Source organism: Silurus meridionalis, chromosome 1 (genome assembly GCF_014805685.1).
Source record: "Silurus meridionalis isolate SWU-2019-XX chromosome 1, ASM1480568v1, whole genome shotgun sequence".
NCBI lineage: Eukaryota > Metazoa > Chordata > Actinopteri > Siluriformes > Siluridae > Silurus > Silurus meridionalis.
Window position 1 is genome coordinate 33815008 of NC_060884.1, and position 19965 is coordinate 33834972.

Genomic DNA, 19965 nt, shown 5'->3' on the forward strand with positions numbered 1-19965 from the left:
ATAACACACACATTACTATTTTATGTTCACCTCCAGTCTTCTTAAAACACTTATAACACATTAATGTTCACATTCATAACACACTCATAGCACCTTCCTGTTCATGCCCAGCATTTATAATACACTTATAACAAATTGATGTTCACTTCCAGCTTTCATAGCACACTCATAACAAAATAAAGGTCACTTTCAGTCTTCATAAGACTTTCACATTCACCTCCAGCATTTATAACACACTTATGACACATTTACATTCACTTCCATCCTTCATAACACTTTCATAACACATTTGTATTTACTTCCAGTCTTCAACACAAAAACATAGCACATTTCTATTCAATTCCATTACACACTCATGTTCATCAACAGCCTTCATAACACACACTAATAACTCATTCTTGTTCACCCCTCGCAGACTTAGCACACACCTAGAAGAATCAAAGTCAAGTTCAGTCTTTCATATTTACTTTCGAGCCTTCATAACACCCTTATAGCACATTCATGTTTATTTCCAGCATTCAGACCACACTCATAACACATTCATGTGCACTTTCAGCCTTCATAGCAGTCTAATAACACATTAATCACCACCTCCAACCTTCAGAGCACACTCATAACAGATTAAATTTCACCTTTAGGCTTTATAACACATTCATATTCCTATGTAAAGCATATCTTCATGGAGCTGGCTATTTAGCATGCTGGAACAAGTTTGGGTCTTCAAATTGATGTAAAGGAAAAAATCTCATGCTACTGCATCCAGAAACTTCCTCGACAACTGTGTGCCTCTAACTTTCTTTGGCAAACAACCACATACAGGTGAAAAAGCCGGGTGTCTAGGTACTTTTGTCTGTGTAGCGCACTAATAATATATATATATTATAATAATATATAATATCTAATAATATAGAAAATCCATCAGCACCAGTCAGAATCCAGAACTCCACAGCACTGTGGTGGAATAATTTCCCCCGTGTCTGATTTATAGCACAAGCGTCTCAGATGTTAACATAAATACATTTGTTTACAAAACCAAAATATCTGCATGTGACAAATCAGGAGCAAATGATTTTACTTTGACATTTGATGTGAAGGAAGTGTGTAATCTTGTGTTATGTTCACACTCGCTCCGTTATTATGCCAGAAAGAAAATGTCAGCATATCCTTATTTTTATCAGCTGACATTTCCTCTAAAACAACCTCTTCTAAAAAAATAGCTGTGCTCAGCAACATCCAGAAAAACAAACACACACTATTTGTAGGGTGTGTGCTTTCAGCCTTCATAACACACCCCTAATACATTTATATTCAACTTCAGCCTTTATAACGCTCTCATAACCCATTCATATTCACCTTCAGCGTTCATAACACAATCATAACACATTCATGTTCTCTTTTAGCCATGATAACACATTCTTAATACATGCATATTCAAATTGAGCCTCCATAACACACTCATTATAAATTAATCCTCACCTTCAGCCTTCATAACACATTCATAGCACATTTATATTCACCTTCAGCCTTCATAACACACTTAATACATTCATATTCACTTTCAGCCTATATAACACATTATTAACACATGCATATTTAAATTAAGCCTCCATAACACACTCATAATAAATTCACTCGCCTTCAGCCTTCATAACACATTCATAGCTCATTCATATTAACCTTCAGCCTTCATAACACACCCATAATACATTCATAACACAGCCTTCATAATACACCTATAATACATTTATGTTCACCTTTAGCCTTTATAACGCTTTCATAACCCATTCGTATTTACCTTAAGCCTTTATAACACACTCATAACACATTCATATTCACTTTCAGCCCTGATAACACATTCTTAATACATGCATGTTCAAAATAAGCCTCCATAACGCACTCATAATAAATTCACTCACCCCCAGCCTTCATAACACATTCATATTTACTTTAAGCCTCATAACAAACCCATAATACATTTATATTCACCTTCAGCCTTCATAACACATTCATAGCAAATTAATATTCACCTTCAGCCTTCATAACACACTCATAATACATTCATATTCACTTTTAGCCTTTATAACACATTATTAATACATGCATATTCAAATTAAGCCTTCATAACACACTGATAATAAATGTACTCACCCTCAGCCTTCATAACACATTCATAGCACATTTATATTTACTTTAAGCCTTCATTACACACTCATAACACATTCATATTTACCTTTAGCCTTTATAACACACTCATATTACAATTAAATTCACCTTCAGCCTTCATAACACATTCAGATTTAGATTCAGCCCTCCTAACAAACCTATAACACATTTATGTTCACCTCAGCCTTCATAACACATTCGTATCACACTCATAATTAGGGATGCAACAACTGATCGATAAAATCTATAATAATCGAAAAGGAAATTAGTTGTCAACAAATGACGTTATCGATTATCTGGGCTGCTCCAGTTATGGTTTAGCGCGACAATAAGAAACAATATGATGAAGGTGAAACATCAGCACGGTGAGTAAAAACTGTTTAATCCTCATTATGTGTAAATGGTGTATTTTAATGAAGTGTTATTGTGTAAACTGTTTGTAACTTCGGGAAAGTCGCACTGGATCGGTTGCACAATCAGTTCGCTCTCGACATCGTGATGATTTAATTAAACTGGTGCGAACAAACACTAAATCTAAAAGCAGCAAATAACATCAGCAGTAAACGAATATATTTTTACTCACTGTTGTGGTTTTCAGCGAATGATTATTCACTGATGCATTTTCTTTCTTTTTTTTTTTTTTAATCTAGCCTGTTAGTTTGCTGCATTTCTTTGTTCCATTCGCATTTGTGTACAACAGTAACTTCGGTTTTCAAACATTATTTCTTTCATGCTTGTTTTTAATGTTTGAATATTTAATTTAAGCATATATTATTTAATTATTATTTGAAATTATATTGATTATATATATATATATATATATATATATATATATATATATATATATATAATCTTTATAATTATATATAATATATATAATCATAACATATTTATATTAACCTTCAACCTTCATAACACATTCATAACATTCATATTCACCTTTAGCCTTCATTATATATTCATTATATAAGACACTCCCAGAACATCTTTATTTATCTCCAGGCTTCATGTGCACCCATCATACATTCATAATCACTTGCATAATCATAACCACAGCCTTCACTCATACCACATTCATATTTACTTCCAGACAATATATCACTTATAACACATTCCTGGTAATTTCCAGCCTTCATAACCGATTCATATTCAACTTCAACATTCATAACACATCCATGTTCATGTCCAGCCTTCATAACACTCTCAGAACACATTTATGGTCATGCCCAGCTTTAATATAACACAATGTCACTTTCAGTAATAGAAGACTTTCTGCCTTCATCACACACCTATAACACATTCATATTCAATTCCACTCTTCATAACATTCATATTCAATTCCACCCTTCATAACATTCATATTCAATTCCACCTTCATAACATTCATATTCAATTCCACTCTTCATAACACATTCATATTAATTTCCACCCTTCATAACATTCATATTCAATTCCACCCTTCATAACACATTCATATTAATTTCCACCCTTCATAACACATTCATATTCAATTCCACCCTTTATAACACATTCATATTCAATTCCACCCTTCATAACACATTCATATTCAATTCCACCCTTCATAACACATTCATATTCTATTCCACCCTTCATAACACATTCATATTCAATTCCACCCTTTATAACACATTCATATTCACTTCCACCCTTCATAACACATGTAAAACACTCATCAATCTTTAACACTCAGAACATTACTTTGTCCAAACACACACACACACACACACACACACACACACACACACACACACACACAGAGGAAGTGAGCGAGGTACCTGATGTGGTCTTGAGGACGTCTGTGGTGTTCCTCAGACCCATGAAGTCAAACTGATACAGTCTCCAGGATTTCTGATCAGCCGCTTCCACTGAGTTCTTCCTCCACTTGTATATCATTTCATCTCGTGGATATCCATCTGTAGACATACACAAACACACACACACACACACACACACACACACACACACACACACACACACACACACACACACACACACGGTTTATGGTGTTGATCAGTGCAGTCAGATTGTCAGATCCAAAACATAAATTAAGTCCGTATTTTTATTCTCATACAAATAAAACAGACATCAGTCACAAATGACCTCATCTTTAATTCATTCTTTATTATTAATATCTATTTTTTATTCTACATGAAACGTGTGGAGTTTTTAATGGTGTTTGAGAGACCCACGCATGTTCCTTTTGTTTCTATGCAACAAACTTGGTCATGTAACGTCACGTAACATTTTATATGATAAAAACATCTATAAATGTTCAGATGTTCCACTTTATTTTTAGTGAAAAATACTCCCTCAGCATGAAAAACATCTTCACACACTCTCAGCTTCTGGACACTTCGTTTCCCCAAACATTCTGCTGAAATCATTTGCTGTGTCTCTTGTAAAACTCTCCAAAGATGTTCTTCACTGGTTGGAGGTTTCTTGTCCATCTCAGAGCAGTTCAGTAGGATTGAGGTGCAGTAACTGGGCAGGTGGTTCCATGATAGATATCACTCCAGACGTCTGTTTACTCTTTAAAGAACACGTACAGAACTCAGACGTCCAAAGAGCCGCAGTCCAGACGGAACTGCATGGTGTTGAAGTATGAAATGGTTGCTATGTTGGTTCACTTTTACTTTTCTGGAATGAGTCTCCACTCTTCCCTGCTCCAAAACAACCCCAAACCATTAAGCTTTCGCTTCCATGTGTGACTGTGGTGACTGGGGTGAGGGAGTCTGATCACATCTTCTCCCCATCCCTCCACAAGTTCTTCTGTTAGAGACAAAAATGTCTTTTTAGTTAGTTAGTGATGATGATGATGATGACGATGACGATGATGATGATGATGATGATGATGATTGTCCCACAGCAGAGCAGTGAATCCCAGGCTCATTAAAACCGTCTTTCATTCACTGAGTTTAAAACAGAAGGATTACAATCATTTGACATTCGTGAAGAATCTTGAGCTCCGTCTCAGTGCTAATGAGCACCTGGTGGACATTTATTAACTCCCCAATCCTCTTAATAAGCTCACAGTGATGGATCATGGCCAAGCTGTTGATCTGGAAACCAGAAGGAGCTGAGACATGACCCTGACTTCTGGACACATCAAGGAACCGAGAGACTCAATCGGAATCTGATTGATTTTGATTGCCAATGAAATGAGATGAGATGAGATGAGATGAGATGAGATGAGATGAGATGAGATGAGATGGTTCCATAAAAGACATAATGGACTTGAGTTTCTGGATCGGGTGTCTAAAGAGTGATGTGTAGTTTTGGAGATGATGGATGGTTGCAGATCAGATGTTTGGTGTCAGCAGCAGGTTTTGCTCTCCTGCCCTTTCCTGGTTTACTTGATTTTTGGTGAGTTGACACCTGATGATCTTCTCCAACTGGTGGACCACTCACTGTGGTCTGGTCTTGCAGATGGAGAAGACTAAATTGAACCAGACTGTGATGAAGATAGGAAGCATGTTTTCAATAAACAAAAATTTTGAGCTTCCAAGGCATTTTTGTTGATGATTAGATGGTGATGGTTGATCATCAGGGCGATGGGTTTCAGAGAGATGCTTGTGGAAACCTGCTCAGCAGAGTTTTTATGGAAACGGCATGCTGTAAGATTATCTACTTTTTCTCTGTAGATAGTTGGAGAGGAGAGCCACTGCAGTTGTGATCCTGATGATTTGGATGGAGCTCTTGATGGAGACCTGAGGTTCTTCTGTCCTGATGGTCATTGCATCTTCAAACACTGCCTTCCATCTGCAGTGATTTAATGATCCACTGGGAGGAGCGTTAATCTTAAACACTTTATGCACACACACGCACACACACACACACACACACACACACACACACAAAGACTTTACACATACTCATTTAACATTTATAAACACTTTAAACACACTGGTTTTACACACAAAACTTTACACACACACACTCGGTTTACACAAAAGACTTCACACACACTCACAAACACTTCACACACACGTTTTACACACAAACACTTCACACGCTTACTTTACACTCTAACACTTTACACACAAACACATTACACTTAAACACACTTTACACACATATTAAATACTTTTAAATACACTTTTTTCAAACATAAGAACTGAGAAAAGGTCTGATCTCAGGGACGTCGTGTTGAAGACAGAAGAAATCCGCTAGTCGTTTCTTAGCTGACAGAGAGTCAAGAGTAACACATATAACCACTCTGAACACACGTTTGGAGCAGAAAAGCATCTCAGCACACTGTACCTTGGGAGAAGAAGAGCTCATCTGCGACTACAATGAGCACATCAAACACCAAGAGCAACTCACAAGTGAGCAGGTGAGGGTTCAGGGCCAAGCTGTTGATCTGGAAACCAGAAGGAGCTGAGACATGACCCTGACTTCTGGACACATCAAGGAACCGAGAGACTCAATCGGAATCTGATTGATTTTGATTGCCAATGAAATGAGATGAGATGAGATGAGATGAGATGAGATGAGATGAGATGAGATGAGATGGTTCCATAAAAGACATAATGGACTTGAGTTTCTGGATCGGGTGTCTAAAGAGTGATGTGTAGTTTTGGAGATGATGGATGGTTGCAGATCAGATGTTTGGTGTCAGCAGCAGGTTTTGCTCTCCTGCCCTTTCCTGGTTTACTTGATTTTTGGTGAGTTGACACCTGATGATCTTCTCCAACTGGTGGACCACTCACTGTGGTCTGGTCTTGCAGATGGAGAAGACTAAATTGAACCAGACTGTGATGAAGATAGGAAGCATGTTTTCAATAAACAAAAATTTTGAGCTTCCAAGGCATTTTTGTTGATGATTAGATGGTGATGGTTGATCATCAGGCGATGGGTTTCAGAGAGATGCTTGTGGAAACCTGCTCAGCAGAGTTTTTATGGAAACGGCATGCTGTAAGATTATCTACTTTTTTCTCTGTAGATAGTTGGAGAGGAGAGCCACTGCAGTTGTGATCCTGATGATTTGGATGGAGCTCTTGATGGAGACCTGAGGTTCTTCTGTCCTGATGGTCATTGCATCTTCAAACACTGCCTTCCATCTGCAGTGATTTAATGATCCACTGGGAGGAGCGTTAATCTTAAACACTTTATGCACACACACGCACACACACACACACACACACACACACACACACAAAGACTTTACACATACTCATTTAACATTTATAAACACTTTAAACACACTGGTTTTACACACAAAAACTTTACACACACACACTCGGTTTACACAAAAAGACTTCACACACACTCACAAACACTTCACACACACGTTTTACACACAAACACTTCACACGCTTACTTTACACTCTAACACTTTACACACAAACACATTACACTTAAACACACTTTACACACATATTAAATACTTTTAAATACACTTTTTTTTCAAACATAAGAACTGAGAAAAGGTCTGATCTCAGGGACGTCGTGTTGAAGACAGAAGAAATCCGCTAGTCGTTTCTTAGCTGACAGAGAGTCAAGAGTAACACATATAACCACTCTGAACACACGTTTGGAGCAGAAAAGCATCTCAGCACACTGTACCTTGGGGAGAAGAAGAGCTCATCTGCGACTACAATGAGCACATCAAACACCAAGAGCAACTCACAAGTGAGCAGGTGAGGGTTCAGGGCTTTGCTCAAGCTTAGCTTAGAGCTGCTGGGATTTGAACTCATGACCTTCCAATCCAAAGTCCAGTGTCTCAAACACTGAGGTACCACCTCCTAAAAACTACAGTGTGGTACTGGGAGGTGGGAGTTCAGCAGTTAAGGCTTTGGGGTACTCAATGTAAGGTCGGGGGTTTAAGCCCTGGAATGGCTAAGCCCTGCAACTCTTGGGGCCCTTGAGCAAGGCCCTTAACCCTTAGTGTTCCAGGAGTGCACCCTGCACTCTGACCCCAGCTTCCTAACATCACTGGAACATCGCTTTATCAACACCACAACCCCAGTGGTACGTTTCATCTTCATTTGAAAGTTGCAATCACTTTCTGAAATGATCTCATCTCCATCTCGCCGTCTCTCACGGTCAGATTTCTTCTTAATAAGACGTGTTTTTTTTTTTTTTTTTTTTTAGAAGGCTCGAAACCCCTGATTATTATTCACACTTGATGCTAGAAATGTGTTCCAGCCTCCTCACATTCGTCCCACTCGCCCTTCATTATTGAAACGTCCTCCAGGTTTGGTGGCATGAGAAGTAGGCAAATTCCACTTAATCAGAGAGCAGGCATCGCTATGGAAACCGTTACGGTATTGTATTGGCGGCGGCGGGTGATGAGCGAGCGGTGAATCCGAGCCAGGTGGGTGATGTAGGGACATGGACAGAGAAAGAGATAGATAGAGGAAGAGAGATACAGAGAGATAATGATTTAAACCTGTTCTCTGTGTTTCTCAGAGTTTTGCTATCAGCACAAATCGTTCAGTAATTGTAGAAATTCATCACTGAAGCTATTATTGATTTGAGGAGATTAAAATATGACTAGAGCCATATTTTACAGTTTGCTCATCCTGTTCATGTCAACGTTCAGGAAAGCAATAGAGTGTCATGGTCTGTTTGGTGGGAAACTATAAAGCTAATCACGCGTTATGACCTCAGAGTGCGATAAAATCTAGCTAATTAACGAATGAAGATCTTCTTCTTTTTCTTCTTCTTCTTGCTGCTCCCATTAGGGGGCACCACAGCGGATCATTCATCTCCATACCCACCTGTCCTCTACATCTGCCTCTCTCAAACCAACCTGCATGTCTTCCCTCACCACATCCATAAACCTCCTCCTTGGTCTTCCCATGCAGGTAGTTGGTGTGAAAGAGGACAGATGTAGAGAACAGGGAGTTATGGAGGCAGATGATCCGCTGTGGCGCCCCCTAATAGAAGAAGCCAGAAGAAGAAGAAAAAGACATTTAAAATCATATTTATCGTTACTGAGTAAAAAAATGTATAAAAATAATGCGGGGGGGTTTAATTGATGGGAAAAAGCAAGTGCGTTAAACTTATAAGAAAGAAAGATGGAGACGGATGATACAGACGCCAGTGATGCAGATGCAGCTGAATGCTAAACGTTGTCCAATCATAAGTTGTTTAATGTGTTCGCTCACTGTTCTAAATCTGTATTTGCGTATTTGTTTAAATTCTGTTGAGATTTATATCCCCTTGTCCTTTTAAAACTACAATAGAATCCCCAGCTAGGTGTGGCTAGGATTTGAACTCACAACCTTTAGATACAAATTCTGAATGCCTTAACCACTAAGCTCCCAACTCTCAGAGTTTAAGAGTAAATAAATGAGTGAGTGAGTACAAGAAACATTAAATGTAACTATAAGCGGACAAAAAGTATCACATGTAACTCTGTAATACACACAAATGGTGTCCTGTAAAAGGAATAAAACACTTGATATTGAGAAATTGATAAACCCCCATGTTGTACCAACATCTGCGCTTCTATTTTCAACTAAAATCATGCATAATGTAACAGACTGAAGATTTCCTTCCAAATCTATTAAGGTCCAGATGTTCCACTTTATTTCCTGTGAAAAATCCTCCATTAGCATGAAGAACAGCTTTACACACGCTCAGCATCCGAACACTTAATTTCTCCAAACCTTCATTTGAAATCATTTGCTGTGTCTCTTGTAAAACTCTCCAAAGATGTTCTTCACTAGTTGGAGGTTTCTTGTTCATCTCAGAGCAGTTCAGTAGGATTGAGGTGCTGTAATTGGGCAGGTGGTTCCATGATAGATATCACTCCAGATGTTTGTTTACTCTCTAAAAAATTACTTTCAGGGTTTAGACGTATTTGTCGCTTCGGCTCATCGTCTTGTTTTACGGTGAATTCGGTTCCAATGAGCTGCAGTCCAGACGGAACTGCATGGTGTTGAAGTAGGGAATGGTTGCCATGTTGGTTCCTTTTACTTATTAGAACCTTCCCTGCTCCAAAACAACCCCAAACCATTGAACTTCCACCTGCATGTGTGAGTGTGGGGGTGAGGGAGTCTGATCACATCTCTCCTGCTCTCCTTTTTACACAAGTTCTTCTGGTAGAGACACATACGTCCCATTTGGACTCCACAAAACTTTCTTCCACTCATACAGTCTACAATTCTTGTGTTTTTGTTTTTAAATAAAAAGTCTGGTGCATAGAAACAAAGCAACATGCATGTATCTTAAAAACCTTTTTACAGCTCCTGTATTTATATCTGTTTTATTTAGTAGATAAAAAAGAATGTGGAGAAACAGATCATAAGCGTTCTGTCCAAATGAGAGTCCTGAAAGAGGATTTAATTCTCATTTCAGTCTTAAATGTTTCAATTCAAATAACAAAAAAGTTCTGCTTGTTGAAATGTGCATCTAATTAATCCAAACAAAACAGGGAATGTGATGTTTCATTGTGTGTGTGTGTGTGTGTGTGTGTGTGTGTGTGTGTGTGAGAGTGTGAAACAATGAATAGAGTAATTGTAGCAGTAAGCATGACTCCTCGGTGACAGCGTGTCTATAAAGTGATATTGAATTGAATCAGGAAGCGAAGAATTCGGCGACGCCCCGGCACACGAATTGTTTAGTCACATATTTGGAGACTCGTCTGCCAAATAACACACACAGTAATGAGGACAGCAACCTTCATACATATGCATACATGCAAATTCAACCCGGCGTCTGGGTCTCAAAAATACATCACACAGGAAAAATGTGTGTAGTGCAAAACAAAAAATCTATTAGAAATTGATCTGCATGTGGGGAAAAGAGGACAACAGGAAGGAAGGAAGAAAGTAAGAAAGAAAGAAAGAAAGAAAGAAAGAAAGAAAGAAAGAAAGATCGAATGAGTGAGCAAGTGCGCGAGTGAAAGAGTGAGTGAAAGAGTGAGTAAATGAGTGAGTGAATGAGTGAGTGAGTGAGCGAGTGAATGAGCGAGTGAATGAGCGAGTGAAAGAGTGAATGAGTGAGCGAGTGAATGAGTGAGTGAGTGAGTGAATGAGTGAGTGAGTGAGCGAGTGAATGCATGAGTGAAAGAGTGAGGAGTGAGCGAGTGAATGAGTAAGTGAAAGAGTGAGTGAAAGAGTGAGTGAGTGAGTGAGTGAGTGAGCGAGTGAATGAGCGAGTGAAAGAGTGAGGAAAGAGTGAGTGAGCGAGTGAATGAGCGAGTGAAAGAGTGAGTGAATGAGTGAGTGAGTGAATGAGCGAGTGAATGAGCAGTGAAAGAGTGAATGAGTGAGCGAGTGAATGAGTGAGTGAGTGAGCGAGTGAATGCGTGAGTGAAAGAGTGAGTGAGCGAGTGAATGAGTGAGTGAGTGAGTGAGTGAATGAGTGAGTGAGTGAGTGAGTGAGTGAGTGAGTGAGCGAGTGAATGCGTGAGTAAGAGTGAGTGAATGAGTGAGTGAGTGAGTGAGTGAGCGAGTAAATGAGAAAGTGAGTGAGCGAGTGAATGCGTGAGTAAGAGTGAGTGAATGAGTGAGTGAATGAGTGAGTGAGTGAGTGAGCGAGTGAATGAGCGAGTGAAAGAGTGAGTGAATGAGTGAGTGAGTGAGTGAGTGAGCGAGTGAATGAGTGAGTGAGCGAGTGAATGCGTGAGTGAAAGAGTGAGTGAGTGAGCGAGTGAATGAGTGAGTGAAAGAGTGAGTGAAAGAGTGAGTGAATGAGTGAGTGAGTGAGTGAGCGAGTGAATGAGTGAGTGAGCGAGTGAATGCGTGAGTGAAAGAGTGAATGAGTGAGTGAAAGAGTGAATGAGTGAGTGAGGCAGGAATAAAAGGAGAAGAAGAGAATGAGTAATAAAAAGGTACAGAGAAGGAGAGACTTTTAATTAAAATGTTATTAGTAATATTAATATTAATTCACTAATACTGGCTACTGATATTAAATATTAATACTAATATAAATTTTTTTAATTAAAAACAACAACAACAACAACAACAACAACAGATCCTGAACATAAGATCGCTATGTGTCTCTTTTTGAATGTCTTATTCCATCCCTGGGGTGTAGTCAGTGTTTACATTCATCGTTCCACAGGTTTGTAGCTCTGTAGCAGGAGATCTTCCACTCCAACCCATGGACAGCAGATCTTCACGGAGCTGGCTTTGTTTAACTAGAGGGAACATTTCACACTCTCACATCCAGAGACCTTCTGTACAATTGTGTGCCTCCAACTTTGTGCTAACAGTTTAACGAGTAACCATATGGTGTGTCCCAATACTTTTGACCAAGCAGTGGAGCTGTTTTATTAACAGCGTGAAGCTCAGAAGAATGAGACAGGAGCAGAAAGCACCAACATATTTGGAAGACATTGTTCAGACGAGACGTTCAATTAGGAGGCATTGTTCCTCGGGTCGACGCCTCTCCTTTGTAATCTATAGCATGATGTCTGGCTGATTTCTGACTCACGGAAATGTCCTTGTTCTTCTCGCACACGGCTCTTCGGAGATGAAGGAGATGCTGCTGTGTGAGTGGGAGTCCATTCAGGGCTGGCCTGATGCTCGACGTGCTTCCTGTCAACTTCTGCTGAGTGGGTGGGGCCAAGCAATTCTCTGGGTTAATGGCACTTCAGTGGCAGAGAGTGACTCATGCTCTGTGCTCCAGAAAACTCGTTTCCATCCTTTTTAAAGTGCCGGCAAGCATTTAATAGGACCAGGGGGCTGGAAATAATATTCATTCTTCAGACCAGAATGACTGATACATCTTCTGAATACAGATTCATAACAGCATCCTAAAGTCCAGAAAGATCTCCGAGACCTGAAGAGCTGCATCACTGTTTTTTGTTGTCAGAATGTACTTTGGTATATTCCATATTCCATCGTATGAGGTGGTATCAAAAAGTTTTAACACTAGTTCTGTAACACGACAACAGATGGCAGCACAAGGCTACACACAGAGTCACAGGGAGCACCAACCTTTATAAAGCAGTGTGCCCAAAGACATCGTCCTGTGTACATCAGGAGCTGTTCTGACCGGGCTCTCAATAAGTTTCTCGCCGAAAAACAACAAGATATCACTTCCGCACCCACCCTACTGGCCAGAATTGGCTCCTGCGGACTTCTCCCTGTTTTGAAAGATGGAGATCAGGCTCAAACATCACAGTTTTGACATCGTTGTGGAGTTCCAGAGCAAATCGGAGAAGGTACTCGACATGTTTCGAAAGGTAGCCTTCCAGAGGAACGCAGAGAGCGCTCCATTGCTGGGACTATTTTGAAGGTGATGGTGTGGAAACGTAGATTAGGAGGCTGCTCAAGCTCTTCTGCTCCAACCCATGGAAAGAAAAATCAGCCATGAAGAACAGAGGGTTAAGAGCCTTGCTCAAGGGCCCGAGAGTGGCAGGCGAGAACTCTACGTTTATTTGGCAATTGTTTTGCTCTGCAGCAACGTGTGAAATATTAAAAACCATCCATGTGGTCGGCGTCCCTTTTGGGATGGAGATCACATCCCTGCAAGCTGTTTTTTTTTCGCCCCTTGTTTTTGGGGTTATTTTATACCAGGATTTACAGTTTCCAGACAAGTGGACATTAACCTTCATTTGGATTGCACAGTTTATTTAGAATGTGCCACTCGACTCAAACAGAAAGAGGTCATACCCTGAGAGATGAGAGTCAGTCAACAAGGGATGAGGATGCTGCTGTGCCTAAAGGACCATTTAACATTTTCCTCCTCCTCCTCCTCCTCCTCTTTCTCGCTCTCTCTTTTCCGAGAGAGTGCATCTCGTCTGTATTCCAGACAGGTTCAGGGAATGTTGGCGGTCTCTGTCTGGCACTTTCTTTCAGCTTGAGAGACGATGAGCAGAAGCTGACCCAGTCGGGGCTCCGTGTGCGTCTCGGTGTCTGTGTAATGAGGGTCGTCTCCATGGGTCCGGCTCCAGAGAACAAGCCTGGTGTTTTCTCAATAGCTCCTTCGATGTTTACACCGCACTGCGTTTTCTGAGACCGCGTCTGAGCTTACTGGCCGAATTAGGGACACTATTTTTAGAGTATTTCCAGACCTTTAGACTGCTTCATCGATACAGAGTTTGTAGCTGTGGAGAAACATCTTCACTGCTGTGATAAATGATGAGTTATTACCGTGACGCTAATTATTTTCCTATAATAGCACATGTTTGACCAAAAGCATTAGGATACCAGCCATATGTGATTCGTCTCCAGTCTATTAACACAATGTTAGAGGCAAACAAGTGTATAGGACGTGGCATCATTCAATTTTCCCTTTATTTAAACTAGGAGACCCAAAACCTGTATCTGCTTTCCATGAGTTGGAATGAAAGATCTCTTGCAATAGAACTCTGAGTGCACACCCCAGGTCTCCTCACCTCACAACATCAGTACCTGACTGTACTAACACCCTTGTGGCTGAATGAATCTTCACAAAATCTAATGGAACATCTTTCTAGAAGAGTGGAACTCATTAGAACAAGAAAATGGAACCAAATGTGGAATGAGATGTTCAAAAAAGAAGCACAAAGCAATCTTATTCTCAGCTGTCAACAAACCTTTGGCCCAATTGCACATTATATGAAGATATTTAAAAAAATTTCCTTAAAAAAAAAATCAGCTGTTCTAATTCTTTTGGCCATGCAGTATAAATACCTACAGTATCTTCATGCAGAGTGAAAAAAAAAAGCTGAGGATCTAAATTAAGTGCATGTCACAGGTACGGTTAAATAAGTTATGGTCATGTGACCTACTAATGCTCAGATATAATGCAGTCATACGATATTAAAATGACAAGTGTGTAATCCAGAACTACTCTTCACTCAGCTTTACTGCTCCTCTACACAGCTCTAAACTACGATACTCTACACAGCTCTACTATACTCTACACAGCTCTACTATACTCTACACAGCTCTACTATACTCTACACAGCTCTAAACTACTATACTCTACACAGCTCTACTATACTCTACTTAGCTCGACTATATTCTACACAGCTCTACTATACTCTACTTAGCTCTACTATACTCTACACAGCTCTAAACTAATATACTCTACTCAGCTCTACTATACTCTACACAGCTCTACTATACTCTACTTAGCTCTACTATACTCTACTTAGCTCGACTATATTCTACACAGCTCTACTATATTCTACACAGCTCTACTATACTCTACACAGCTCTTCTATACTCTGCTTAGCTCGACTATATTCTACACAGCTCTACTATACTCTACACAGCTCTATTATACTCTACTTAGCTCGACTATATTCTACACAGCTCTACTATACTCTACACAGCTCTACTATACTCTACTTAGCTCGACTATACTCTACACAGCTCTACTATACTCACTTAGCTCGACTATATTCTACACAGCTCTACTATACTCTACACAGCTCTACTATACTCTACTTAGCTCGACTATACTCTACACAGCTCTACTATACTCTACTTAGCTCGACTATATTCTACACAGCTCTACTAACTCTATTTAGCTCCACTATACACTACAAATTCTACTATACTCTATTTAACTCTACTATACTCGACACAGCTCTACTATAGTCGATTTAGCTCTACTGTACTCTACACAGACACAGCTCAGCTATACTCTACTTAACTCTAATATACTCTACACAGCTCTACTATACTCTAAACAGCTCTAATATACTCTACACAGCTCTATTATTTAACACTTAGCTCTAATATACTCTACACAGCTCTATTATTCAACACTTAGCTCTAATATACTCTACACAGCTCTAATATTCAACACTTAGCTCTAATATACTCTACACAGCTCTATTATTCTACAATTAGCTCTACTATAATCTAGACAGCCCTACAATGATATACACAGCTCTACTATACTCTACTCAGCTCTACTATACTCTACACAGCTCTACTATTCTCTATACAGCTCCAATATATTCTACACAGCTCTACTATACTCTACACAGCTCTACTATACTCTACACAGCTCTAATATACTCTACACAGCTCTATTATTCAACACTTAGCTCTAATATACTCTACACAGCTCTATTATTCTACAATTAGCTCTACTATACTCTAGACAGCCCTACAATGATATACACAGCTCTACTATACTCTACACAGCTCTACTATACTCTACACAGCTCTACTTTTCTCTATACAGCTCTACTATATTCTACACAGCTCTACTATACTCTACACAGCTCTATTATACGCTGTACAGCTCTACTACTACTAGTACTAGTACAATGACTGCTTCTTCTCTCTACTCTACTGTACTCAGCTGCACTCTACTCTACCTCTACTCTCTAGACTTTTTCTAGACTTCAGGAGACCTTCTATCTACTAACTACTACTAAATATTCCTGTCCAAACGGCACTCATAACAGTTTCAAGTAGCGGATTATAGTGAAAATAAAGAACTCTATCAATAAAATTAAGAGAGATATATTTATCTTTTAAAGGCAGGCAGTGAAGAGTAGGCTGGCAGCTTCTGAGACATCTACACTGTGTGTGTGTGTGTGTGTGTGTGTGTGTGTGTGTGTGTGTGTGTGTGTGTGTGCAGACACTCACAGCTGGAGAAGATGAGTGGGCAGGAGTGTTCATCCATGGGAAAGTTATGAAGCTGCAACTGACACTCAGCGTTTATAGTCAGCCTGTCAGAAAACATGGAGACCAGCAAGAAAAAAAATGAATATACAGAAGAAGTAGAGGTATAACAGATATATAAGAAGAAAAGAAAACACAAAATCGTGAACAGATGTTCATGTGCAATTAAAACGACTTAATCCTACATTATAGCATTGCTAATTTATTACATAACGATCTGTTCTCTGAGGATTAGAACTGCTTTTCCAAACTCAAGACCGTTATAATTAATTGAGGAACTGAAGCAGAAAACTCGAACCCAACTTGCATTAATTCTGTAGCTCGGAAAATGCAAAAGTTTAATATTGTAAAAAAATACATAAAATAAAAATGAAACAAACAAAAAAATGTTTTGCCTGAAAAAAAAAACAAAAAAAAAAACAAACACTTCAACACTGTATCCTGGATTCAGAAGGATTCATGAGGCTTCTTACTAACGCCAAACTTAAACACCACCACCAACAAACAACAACAACAACAACACTAGTATAAAATTGAGTAGGAAGTAAACTAGAGCACAGAGTAGAGTATTTATGTGTCTTCATCCTAAAAATGATGCAACCCAGAGGAAAAATAACTACAGAAAGAGAAGTTTTTACAATAAAAGCATGCCCTTGGATAAAGGTCAGAGTCTGGTACGCCCCCTGGGGACGACCGATTCCTTGAGGACGTTGTGTAACAGGGGAGTTCTAGTAAATATCTTTAACCATCAAGTCATTTTTTTAATGTTCAATGTCGGATTTGTTTGTACAGTTTTTAAAAGTTCTAAGCGGTTGAAGGACACGTCCTCGGGGTCAATCCTGAGGTAGAGTAAGACGTTTGCAGATTTTGACCTTCTGCACTGGGAATTAAAGTATACACAATCATTCTACATCAACAGAAAGGCACCACAGTCACTGGGATTGACTGTATTTGGTGAGAATGTGTATTGTTCCTCTTGGAGACGTGTCTACCTCCTGCCCATGTGGGTGTCATTTATATTCACTCACTTTTACAGGATATAATTACGACAAATTGGTTGTAGTTACTGCTAAATGAACGTGTCTACCTCCTGATGCTAACTACTGAACAGAAGCTAAAATATGCACGGAAGAGATTTTATAGTACTGAACTTGGACCTCTGGGGAATCAAACACCCGCAGTGTGTGCTGTTGGATTGCATTTTTCTGTTCATTTAAGTCCTGCCACATGCAAAATACATGACTGTATAGACATCAGGAACTCAGTGGTGGGCTTTACATTTCGGCCCTGGACCCTCAGTGGTGTCCTACCTCAACCAATCCACCTCTTAATACCATCATTATGATGTCTATAGTTAATATTATAGAGAAGTGCAGTAGATCAGAGCTGCATCACACACAGGATCTCATACAGTGAGAATGAACGTCACTAAAGCAAGAAACCCAATGATCACAATTCAACACGTCTCCTTTCACTGGAGCCACAACTGCACCTCCACATACATCATCTCCAGCAGGAGCACTGATATTCACCTCATCACACACACACACACACACACACACACACACACACACACACACACACACACACACACACACCTCCACATACATCATCTCCAGCAGGAGCACTGATATTCACCTCATCACACACACACACACACACACACACACACACACACACACACACCTCCACATACATCATCTCCAGCAGAAGTGTCCATATTCACCAGTTAAATAGATTCTTTATTGTCATTGCACAGGGTACAATGAAATTCAGTTTCAGTCCTTATGGTGCATACAAATGAAAATTAGATATAATAATATATATAATAAAGTCTTACAAATGTATACATAAGTGATCCATAAAAATATTAAGGAATTGCACATTCAAAGTCTCCGTATGACCTCGTAAAATGACCCTGGGTTTTTCCCTGCATTAGGGATGGATAGATACCGGAATTTGAGCTTCGGTACGATACCAGAAAGTAATTTTTTGGAAGATATACATACATAAGTGATAAATAACCAGCCTCAAAAGATAAGTGAAATAAAAACAGTTTTACAAAGAAAATCATAAATATTATTAAAATTAATATAATTCATATTTTAATACCTTTGTATCAAACTGTAACAAAAAACCTTACGAGGAAAATGTCACTTTTATCACATTTCTCACGGTTACGCAGCAATTTGGGAAGCACTGCCGCCTAGAGGTGAATTTCGAAACAGCGTACAAAACACTGAAATCAGCTAAATATATCGTTTGAAAAATAAATTATACCAGGATTTTTCTAGTACAGTATACCGCACAACCCTAACCTGGATTCCTGGATTTTTTTTGTGCATTACGTTTTTCCTGGGGATTTGAAACAAAAGGAAAATTGTTGCAAATTCTACAGGAAAGTAATCGCAAAAAAGTATAAACAATTCAAGAAAAAGCTTAACAACCATTTTGAAAGTTTTTGGTGACCTTTTCTTAAGATGTTCAACTTCTCTGAAAAAGTTTGTCTTGTAAATGTGCTTGTAAGTGTTTCTGTGACCAAATTAATTTCTTCTCCTCTGTCAGTCATTGTGAAATAAAAAAACAGCTATTAAATCCACACAAATATATTTTGAGATTTGCAGTTTGCTACAGATGCAGTTTTGTGAGCTCTTACTAGTGCGCTCTCTGACCGTCCAATCAAAATGCAGATGTCATTGTATACCTGCTAGGGGGCCTTAGGGTAAGCAAGTCTCATTCTGATTGGTTAAAGCAACAACAGACTTTAATTTAATAAGAGCCAACGCTGATTAGGTGAGGGGAATAGACAATAGAGAATGATTTAATACATATTCAAGGACAAAAATATATTAACATGTAAGTCAGTGATTCTGGTGGCCCACCAGTAATGTTTTAAATGTTCATGGAGAGCCAATCAGGTCATGCAGAAACAAATAAAAAGCTTCATGTCAAACATCAAAAAAAAGTAGCAAAAGAAAAAACATCCAGTTGTCGATCAGAGAGGCCCAATAAGAAGTTCATGAATGGTCCAAGATGACTGATATAACCCATATAAGCACTCAATCATGAGCGAGCTGAAGATCTGAGGATACTGAAGATTGGAAAAAGTCTGGAGTCATTTTTTACTTTTATTTACACACTTTTTTTTTTTTACATTGTGCGCTTTTGTTGTTGTAATCTACTTTAAAACACTCAGTGAATGTGAAAGACTCAAATCCTGACATTTTTTGGAAAAAAGAAGGAGACGAAC

General features: G+C 39.1%; 1 protein-coding gene across 1 annotated transcript in view; it reads right to left on the reverse strand.

The window, feature by feature from the left end:
- LOC124391477 (gamma-aminobutyric acid receptor subunit gamma-3) overlaps positions 1-19965 on the reverse strand; it is a 124774-nt gene that overhangs the window by 21239 nt on the left and 83570 nt on the right. Inside the window, exons 5-6 of the mRNA XM_046858470.1 lie at positions 16680-16762; positions 3960-4097 (exon numbers count right to left, since the gene is read on the reverse strand). Coding sequence (XP_046714426.1) covers positions 3960-4097; positions 16680-16762 — 221 coding nt within the window. The remainder of the gene's footprint in view (positions 1-3959; positions 4098-16679; positions 16763-19965) is intronic.